At 36.7% G+C, this 9,986-nt stretch overlaps 4 protein-coding genes across 4 annotated transcripts; 2 read left to right on the top strand and 2 right to left on the bottom strand.

The window, feature by feature from the left end:
* Positions 1-174: 174 nt before the first annotated feature.
* Positions 175-690, bottom strand: RO3G_12079 (uncharacterized protein; the record flags this gene model as incomplete). The annotated part of the gene is made up of 2 exons (XM_067666663.1): positions 175-181; positions 347-690. The coding sequence occupies 2 exons, from the start codon at positions 688-690 to the stop codon at positions 175-177; spliced, it is 351 nt and encodes a 116-aa protein (XP_067522764.1).
* A 434-nt stretch (positions 691-1,124) lies between these two features.
* Positions 1,125-2,104, top strand: RO3G_12078 (uncharacterized protein; the record flags this gene model as incomplete). The annotated part of the gene is made up of 4 exons (XM_067666662.1): positions 1,125-1,238; positions 1,315-1,575; positions 1,646-1,819; positions 1,877-2,104. The coding sequence occupies 4 exons, from the start codon at positions 1,125-1,127 to the stop codon at positions 2,102-2,104; spliced, it is 777 nt and encodes a 258-aa protein (XP_067522763.1).
* A 2,328-nt stretch (positions 2,105-4,432) lies between these two features.
* Positions 4,433-6,765, bottom strand: RO3G_12077 (uncharacterized protein; the record flags this gene model as incomplete). The annotated part of the gene is made up of 5 exons (XM_067666661.1): positions 4,433-4,911; positions 5,092-5,217; positions 5,302-6,420; positions 6,495-6,612; positions 6,676-6,765. The coding sequence occupies 5 exons, from the start codon at positions 6,763-6,765 to the stop codon at positions 4,433-4,435; spliced, it is 1,932 nt and encodes a 643-aa protein (XP_067522762.1).
* An 853-nt stretch (positions 6,766-7,618) lies between these two features.
* Positions 7,619-8,086, top strand: RO3G_12076 (uncharacterized protein; the record flags this gene model as incomplete). The annotated part of the gene is made up of 1 exon (XM_067666660.1): positions 7,619-8,086. The coding sequence occupies one exon, from the start codon at positions 7,619-7,621 to the stop codon at positions 8,084-8,086; it is 468 nt and encodes a 155-aa protein (XP_067522761.1).
* Positions 8,087-9,986: the final 1,900 nt, after the last annotated feature.

Raw genomic sequence — 9,986 nt, 5'->3', positions numbered from 1 at the left:
TTAAGCCACATTTTTGTGACTATATTATGTTACTTACAAACGTCGTCAAAACTGGTCGCATGTACCGTCGGACTTTAAGTGCCAATTACTACCAGTATACTGGCTCTACTGTGATGTCTGTGTTGCCATATAATTGTCCAGAGTTTGCTCTTTCGAATGAACTATATTTCATTGCTATAGACTAAGAAATGAAGAAGAAGATAGTGCGTATAGGCAAAATATGAAAACATGCGACCAGTTTTGACGGCCACTGTAAATTCCATTGTTAATAAAGAACCTAATTTATAAAAAAAAAAGAGTTACTAATATTGCATACAAGAGTACTTTGCTATACTTTTGTACTTACTGCATATACGCTTCTTCAGTTCCAAAAGTTAAAAAAAAAGTTCTGGTTGTCATAATGGGAACGTTTTGATCTCTGCTCCAATTATCCGGCAAAATATTACTATTATGTGCCTCATCGTCAACTTCGAAAGCTTCTATTTCCAATAATTCTTCATTGTCGTCATTATTGATAGAAATAACTTCTTGATTCAAATCTGAAGTTTGTTCGGCTTCTAACTCTATTTCTTCAACTTCATCATCAGAATCAACGATAACAATGGGGTTGTTGGAGGAAGTAACAGGTCTTTGACGGCGAATACCAGCAGGATTGGTGTAGTTTGCGGTAGAGATATTGATAAAAGACATGATATACTAACTTTAATTTGAAAGATGTAAAAAGGGAAGAAAAAAAAAGGGGAAAAAAAACAGGGGGGAAACGCGAAATAAAAAAAAAATTTATTTAAAATAGTTAAGTCACAAAAAGCAAAAATTCAGACATAAAAAACGACTGCTAAAACTTTCAGAAAAAAAATTACACACACAAGGGTCGAATATGCGACCCTCTTCATACAAAGACGACACCTTATCCATTCTGGACAACGACATGCATAATGCTATTATATTATATCGATTATAGCATTCATATTCCGAAAATCGTCGATTTCCAAATAAGGAAATTAGAAATTTTAAAGTCCGACGACATCAAACTTACAACCATCCTAAATTACGTCAATACTGCTAATAGTCGTTGATCTATCCCATGAAAAGAGTTTTGTGTCCGGGTTTTGCAACGCACTGTAATGGCTGCTCAGATACAGCAATTGACACAATTGCTGCAGCAACAGCAACAGCAACAGCAACAGCAGCAGCGAGCTTCAGAAGCTGAGGTCGACCAGGCCAAAAAAGAATGTAGTGTAAGTCTAGAACAGATTTATCAAATTAGTAATTGTAATTTAATACCTATATTTTATACCTTTCTTTGTGATGTAGAGCTATTTAGCAGAATACTACCGTGATTACGTTGTTGGTCGCAGAAGCGAATTTGACTTGGACGTGACCTTCGCCCACAAGAACAACAGAAAGGTCAAGGCCCTGTTATCTGAGCAAGTCAGGAAGCATCGTCGTTTTGATTTGCTCACCACTTCGCAAATACACACCATTATCAGGAGCAAGTATTCCTATTTGATGAGCAAAGCCAAGGCGAAGACAGTTGTTTCAACAAAAACAACCTGTCGTAGCCGTGTAAATACGGTGAGTATTTAATATTTAGAAGATTATATTATAAAATATAGAAAATGCTTACATTAACACCTTATGATAGAAACTCTCTAACAGGAGATCTATTTACATGGCTAACCCTTCAGCGTTCGACGCCCGTTTCCCGTTCGCTGGCAAAATTCTGACTGTTGACTGGACGTCAGATGAAGAAGATGGGCCAGAGGACGCGAACGGTCGTACGTTCGTGGTCAAAAGGCCATCATTTAGGAGCAACGAAGTAAGTAAAATGTTGGTAACAAATTTCATTTTCTAATATACCTTAATCAATCTACAGGTGGTGCAATTCCACGAAGAGTTGCAAAAAAAATACAAGGAATCCATGAAGAAAAAGGGGGCTCCACCAACTATTAGAAGAATAATAGAAAACGTTGAGGTGGAGTTCCCTGACAAGCTCGATGATACTGATTTTCCTTCCTGGGCTTTTTCTTCTCCTGGTCTTGGTTTTCCAACCTCTGTTTCTGCTTCTTCTTCTTCCTTTGCTGCTGCCAATCCAATGCAGTAGGCATTCTCTTTCTTTTTTTTTGTTTCTTATTTTGTTGTCTCTTCACAAATCGAATAAAAATTTTTAAAGAAAAAAAAAGAAAAAACTATTGCATGGTTCTTTAGTAAAATATATAATAATAGTGTTTTAATGGCTTGGTATATTTGTTACATAAAAATTCGTCTTGGCAGAGCGAGAGTAAGAAGGTGATTATCAACATAAGGGCATACAGCAACAGGATTGAAAATTCTGTGGATTGGAAGTATATTGTTGCTTGAAACTGGATCAAATTGATTCTTCCACACTTGGATGCCAGTACCATCGAAGGTGGGAAAATGTTGAGTCGCATGGCTGTACCAATTGACGAATGCAAAATAGTGAATGGAATTGTTGAATGAATGTGAGAAAAAAAAATGATATTTGGCCAATTCGTAGTTGGTTGTTCATAATGGCTTGAATATATGATGATGATGATGAATGATTGTCGGATTGTTGGTAACGTTGTCCAAGCAAGTTAATTTTTTTAAACGATTGTATATTTGTATTGATCGTATTGGGCATAGGTATTTCATAAGTATTCACATAGTAGTTTTGTAAGATTTCATAGTGTTCGATGCATAAAGTTTGTTGTTTGATGTTGATTTCTGAATGAAGGGCTTGTGGTGGCAGAGGCTCACTACCAGTAATTGTCAGGTTAAATAGACTTGGTCCATCTACAGTAGGTCACAAAACTGCTGCAAGGAATCCATTTTTCTTGGTTTTTGTAGCGCATATCCTGTTACAATGGCACAAACTGCCTCTGTTCCCACATAGTAGATTTTCTACATGTCTTGAAAAATCCGAAAGAGTCTATGCCCTATTGGATAAGTATTGAAGGAAGTATGAGGCGCGCAATTTGAAAATTTGAAAAAATGAAAATTTGAACGGAATGAACTTATTTATTAATATTTAGTTGGTCCTGCTTTTCTATTAATAATCTCTTGAGTTCTTTCCGGAATGTTATCTACATGTCCTTGGCAAAAATCTTTATGGAAGTCATTTCATATTTCATCAACTCGTTCCCAAAACACATCCATGTTCTTTGCTCTATATCCGTAATAGTTGAATTTCAACTTCAATTGATGTCCTACGTGCTCGATTGAATTTAAGTCGGGGATCTAAGCTGGCCAATAGTTAACATAGCTCTCTTGGTGACTACATAACTAGGCTATTGTAGATTATGCCTTGTGCTTTGTGTTATTATCATACTAAAAGTAAATGTTGGACCAGTCGAAATTGTAGTACTTCATAGTATCACGAAACGTAGTGTTCAAAATATGCTGGTAAACACCCGAGTTCAAGTTTCCATCGTAAATTTAGCAAGCATATCCTGGTCCTTCAGAGGTTATACAACACCAGGACATCAATTTGCTAGCTTCATGCTGGATTACAAAATGCAGGTCATGATGTTGAAAAAGGTCACTTGGCCTTTTCCGATAGTGATCATCATCATCAAAGCCCTATACGTTGATCTTGGTTTCATTAAAGTAAACGATCTGTTGTCAGTCAACCATTGCCTAATCCTGATGCTCCTTATTCCATTTTAACTGATGCTACGTATGCACTTTTGTCTGAAATGGCTTCTTTTTTTCTATCAGAAAATGGAACTCCATTGATTTCAGTACGTTAATTTCTGACTGGTATGAGATATCATAGCCAAATCCAACCAGCTCCCGGTACACCTCTTTAGAAGCCTTTAGAACCCATTCCATGACTTTTCTTTTGATTAACCGCTTCGTCACTTTGGAGACTACTGCAGGTCTACCACCTGTGTTTACTGTCCTACTTGAAAACAGCCGTCTAGAGTATCTACTAACAGTTGATTAATGTAATCCAGGCTCCTTGGAAATATCATACATTGATGTGGATGCGGTTAATGCCTGTTTGTGATCGTTTATTTTCTCCTCTGACAGCCGTTTAGGCATGCGATTGACGATAGGGTAAAAAAGAGAAATAATTTAAATAAGGGAATATAAAATTTAAAATAAAGGAATTGTAAGCGCTTTTATATGCTGGCATCATTCTAATCATGTCAAGAATGTGAAAAATTATGATAGCAACCGGTTGGGTCGTATTAAAATTCGTCATTTAAAACATATGTGAACAAGTAAAAAATGTCGGATGTTCATAATACTACCTTTAGCGATCTTAAATTCCACCAATAACCATTACCCATATCCGATAATCGACGAATAAATGCACTTTCTATTGAGGTACAAACAGTCAAGGTTTGAGATAGTTTGGTGCAGTATCCATGGACAACCAGCTGTAAAACCTGAATTTTGCAATTCCTTGCAGCAGTTTTGTGACCTACTGTATGAATTGAGAGTAATCAAATGGCATTAAACCACTCTCGTCATTCGTAACCTCGCCTATTTCCTTTATGAAGTTGATCAGTAGAAGCATGCCTTGATTGTTGGTGTTAATGAGGGTTGGTAATGAATGGATAAGGTCTTGTGTGTGGATAATTTGTGTAAGCATAGTAACATATGTGGTTTCAAAGCCTGTCTTGTAGTTGATGTTGATTTTTTTGACATCGCCATTCAAGCGTTCAAAGCCATAGAGCCAAAAGGCATAGGAGGGACCAAAGTCCAAAAAGCATTCTTTCAAATGCATGTGCATATGCATATTTGGTGTTATTGATTCTTTTCCATATAGTCGAGCACAAGTCTTGCCAAAGGTCTTGAATAAGGAATGTGCAGCATGTATCTCTTTTGTTGTAACTACAGGACCAGTTACCAATCTTACTGCTTCCACGTAGCGCATCCAATTGGCAAAATGCTCACCAACTAATCTTTGCTTCAGCAGAAAAGGCGAAAGCACAACACACCACGTTCTCCATTCATCAGCTTTCATATTACCAAAGATACTTTCAATCTTGCCTTTTTCGTTTTTTTTTTTTTTTTTTATAACAAAAAATTAGTGTTCAGATTTATTATAGAATAAGTTCTTTTACGCTCGTTACATACTTTTTGGGATTTTAGAGTACTGTGAAGGAATGATAATAGAAGCTGATTCATCAGCCATGGCTTTGAAATCAGATGTGGTAAGCAGCCCGTGATCTACCCAAACTTCAACCATTCGTTTTGGCGTACCTAGAAATAAATTGTGCATGGGATCAACGGTTGTCAATCTCACGACATCAAAATACTCTAGTCGGTGAAGTTCACTCCATTTACTTCCTGTGTTCGTCTGCAAGGTTCGTTGTTGCGTAATGTGAGTGGCATTTAGCCAAGCATATGCTTCTTGGCGCTGCTGGGTATTGTTTCGCAGAATCCAATGCTCATCGTCAAAGTCTGAAAAATCTGGCTTCGTTGAATTTGCACCAGTACTGATTCGCGAAAACAAAGTCGAACATTTGTTGCAGGCTTTGTGCGCGGATTGACCCATGAACCCAGCTACTTTGCGAGCTGCTGGTATATCACAGTTAACGGACATCAAAGCAACACGTACCATTTCACCGTTTCTGTTCTGGTACGTTGGCATCATTATACCTCCGTACAAGGTATTCAGCTCTGCAATCATTGGTCGCATGAAGTTCTGGAGCTGGTCATCCGTGGGCTCGCCAGGCCCAGGAATCATACCAACCAGGATGATGTTGGAAACCTTCATCCTGGAACTCCTTGGAAGGTTGTTGATTGTGAGATATACACCACCACAAGAGTAGTGCATACCATCACTAGGTTGAAACCAATCAACGTTCAATGAAACCATTAATGATCGACTTCTATTTACGAATGGTTCTCCAGTCGAATCAACAAGACTGTTCCACACTCTACCATCGTAAATATCGTAAAACACGCCTTCTTCCACATGTCGATGTCTCCATTCTTCGATTTCTGTTTCGAATGTTGGACGAACAAAGAACTTCTTCAACGTTTCGACAATTGAGTTGTACGGAAACTCGAGGACAGGCTTGAGGCTGCTACCAATAAAAAGTGAATTGCCGCATGGGTGCTCTTGTCTGTGAGGATTGTTCGCAAACCTAATAAAAGGGCATTGCCGGGTATGCAAACTTCCTGTGTCGTAAACACTTCTACAAAGAGAGCAGACAAGGAAACGGGGGACACCACTACTGGCAGAGGAATAATTGACCATGTTACGAGCAGTGGAGATCTTTGTAGGAATCTCCATGCCATGGCCAAGAGCACGAACAAAGAAGGAAAGAAAGGCCAACAAGTCTTCACCGGCTTTCACCGAGAGGTGCTTTGCTTGAAAAAGCACAATGAACAACAGCAAAAGGTGACGAAGCTGCTGTTCATCACTCATTCTTTCCTCTTCGTCAATGCTCATTCCATCTACCAGATTGCAAAATAGAATTCAATGAATAAAAACTTTCTTATATAAAATGCTTTGTTGACTAATAATATACCTTCACTTTCTGGTTCAGGAATTGCTGAAGAGTATTCAATGGTTTCCTCCTCGTGGTCATTAGTTTCATTTGCTCTTCTTGATTCTGTTTTTTTTTTAACATTAGCACGGTTGTATTTCTATTGGAAAATAAAAAAAAAACCTCTGTTTCTAACTCTGTCGATAAGTACATGGCCTCTTACAGTTCTCTTTGCAAGCATTCTATATCCATTGGGGTGTTTGATGCATTCAGAACAGTTGCAAACAATTTTGGTAGCGTTGAAGTTGTTCATGTTGTTTATAGTTTTTAAATTTGGAAATAGCAAAAAAATAGGTAGAAAGAGAAAACGTGCCTGATAAAAAAAACATGTTAAATTTCAAAAAACAAAGTCGGTGCTTAAAGTAACTTTTTTTTTCCCTGGCTTTGTTTCATGGAATACACTAGATGCTCAAGGTACAAAAGATAAAAAAGAAAGCTCAAGTTCTGGTCAAATGTAAGTTTATAAAAAAAAATAATAGCAATCAAGTCTAATGTTGGTTTCTTTTTTTTTTTCTTACATTAGGAATTCCTAATGGGACACATTCGGATGACGAACATGAACCTCATGAGCAAAGTTGTTCTTTCCAATACGATAAAACTATAAGAATAACAGACTTATATTGTTGCTTGTTACTGAAAAGATATTTTTGGTAAAGAAAGTTGCCATTGCTCACATCTTTAATGGCTAATGGCAAATTACACCCATGTGCAAACATACAGTTGTTGGAATAATTGTTCGAATGTTTTGCAATTCTATACGTTTTGCTTTGTATCTCTGCAGTCAGATAAGATAGAACTACGTACAATACCTCATTAGAAAGCGACAGCCGTCGGATATAACATATAAAAAGCTAGGGTTACGGAATTACTTCCATATATAGTAAGATCAAATTGCGTCAAGCATATGCATTCGAACAATTTTTCCAACTCAATGCATTCTATAATGATGACATCGTTGCCGCTTCTGACATCACAAATACAGCATTACTAAATGATGTAATAATGAAACAACGCTTTTGCTTTTAGTCAGAGCTTAAAATATATAAATAAGGCTGGATTTTGCAGTGTTTCCCTTCTACCTCGTACAGCCTATACTTCTTTATATCATGGTACATACTTTATCTCGTAGCAAGCAAGAAAGCATTCTGTCGCTGTTGAAAAAGGGTTTATCATACTCAGAAATCATGAAACGTGTTCCAGGAGTATCAAGGTCCACTTTGAGCAAATACAAGGGCTTGTATACACCTGAACGTACTCGAGGTCATGCTGGTAGAAAGACTACTATAAGCTCAACAACAAAGAATTACCTGAAGAGAGAGCTTGTAAATGGTTCACTTAAGACTGCAAAGGACGTATGGTCATATTTAAACAGTATTGGTCATAAGATAGGCTATTTTGGTACAGTAAAAATGCTTCATAATATGGGTTTCAATGCCCAAATTAAGAAGAAAAAGCCTCTCCTCAAAAAATGTCACATGGAAGCTAGACTAAAATGGGCTAAAGCTCACAAAGATTGGACAGAAGATGACTGGAGACGTATGGTGTTCTCTGATGAGACCAAGATTAATGTTTAGGGGTTCATATGACTGTAAGTACTTTTGGAAAAGACCTAGTGACAAATTGCAACCTCATCATCTTGACCTTACAGTCAAAGGAGGAGCTGGCAGTGTGCTGCTTTGGGGTTGTATGACATGGGATGGTCCTGGATATGGCTGCGCAATTGAGAATGGTACTATGAAAGCATCAGATTATGTTCATATCCTGTCAACTACACTTATGGACAGTCTGAAGTACTATGGTTACGAACAGGAAGCTATTTATTTTCAACAAGACAACGATCCTAAGCACACATCAAAGCTTGCTCGTGCTTGGTTTAAGGAAAATGGGTTAAAAGAAGAGCATACTTTCAATTGGCCTGCTCAAAGTCCCGATTTGAATCCTATAGAACATCTCTGGCACCATTTAAAGCTGAGGCTGAGCTTATATGAAGGTAGGGCTAAAGGAGTGCATGATCTCTGGTCTAGAATCGAGAAAGAATGGAACTCTTTTACCAAAGAGCAATGCCAAGCATATATCAAGAGTATGTCAGCTCGTTGTAGAGCAGTTATTAAAGCTAAAGGCGGTTATACACGATATTAAATAAAAGATGATTTAATTGGAAAAATTGTTCGAATGCATATGCTTGACGCAATTTGGTCTTACTATATATGGAAATAATTCCAGACCCCTAGCGTTTTATATGTTATATCCGACAGTTGTCGCTTTCTAATGAGGTATTGTACGTAGCTTTATCTTATCTGACTGCAGAGATACAAAGCAAAATGTATAAAATTGCAAAACATTCGAACAATTATTCCAACAACTGTAAAGTAAGTAATGAACTAGTATAAGCTTAAAAAACATATATTCTTTTATATTATTTGTCATAAAAAATAATAAAGCAATCTATTTACTTGATAAACAAAAGAGTTTTGTATGTATTTGTTAATTATAACTACCTTGTAACAAAATGTTAGCAGAGCTTCTTTATTTTTTATTCTTTTAGAATATACACGTATTCTTTTTTTATAATGTAAAAGTAGTTTGCATTTCTATGAAGTGTACTTGTTGTTAGATGATTGTTTTCATTTGAACAATGAACTTTTTTTAGCTATACTCTTTTCTTTTCTTTTTTTTTAACTTCGTCTTTTTTTTTTACCAAGTCTTTTTTTACCAGGTCATTTTTTTCCCAAACACGATTATTTTTCTATGTTCTGTAACACGTTCGTAATGATCTAAGCTAAAAATCACAAACCACCTTCCTAATATGTATTCTTCTGAACAAAATAATCGCAAATTGCTTTTGATTTCCGCATTTTGCCCTCAAAAATAAAAAAAGAAGACATCGGTCTTTCAACAGTAGAGGGGAACAGGCTTTCCAAAAAAAGATCATCTGTAAAAAAAACAGACACTTTTTTAAAACGTGAATAACTTTATGAATACTTACCCTACAAAAAAAACAAAAATACTGTTCAATTTCTTTATTTTTTTCGCATCTAAATCTTTTTTCAAAATTCAAAAATGACCAATACAACGAAAGTTACATCTTTTCTCCAAAAAACATAAATATCTGTTAACCAAAAAATGTTCAATCTTGCGATATGCTTTATCCAATTGGAACGATTATTTGCAGTGTCGGGTTTCCAAAAAGGAACCAAATTTACCTTTTTAACCAAAAGCGAAAGAAAAGTGGCTTCTTGGTTTAGACGAAACATTATTTTTTATTGGTCATATGCAGACGACTTATTTTGTCATTAATTGCTGACCACAGAACGAACTGGGAAAGCATACAAACTATTAAGGGGGAGGGGAAGGGAGGGTAAGCAGAACAATTATTTGGCTGAAGCGACAGACGAAGACTTGGAACAGAGAGAGAGAGACATGCTTCATTAAGCCCGAGGTGGGCATCCTTGCAACGCTGATAATGCTGCTCAC

This window comes from Rhizopus delemar, genomic scaffold, assembly GCF_000149305.1.
Source record: "Rhizopus delemar RA 99-880 supercont3.10 genomic scaffold, whole genome shotgun sequence".
Classification (NCBI taxonomy): domain Eukaryota; kingdom Fungi; phylum Mucoromycota; class Mucoromycetes; order Mucorales; family Rhizopodaceae; genus Rhizopus; species Rhizopus delemar.
The sequence above is the reverse complement of the archived record's forward strand: the minus strand, read 5'-3'. Positions and strand labels throughout refer to the sequence as shown.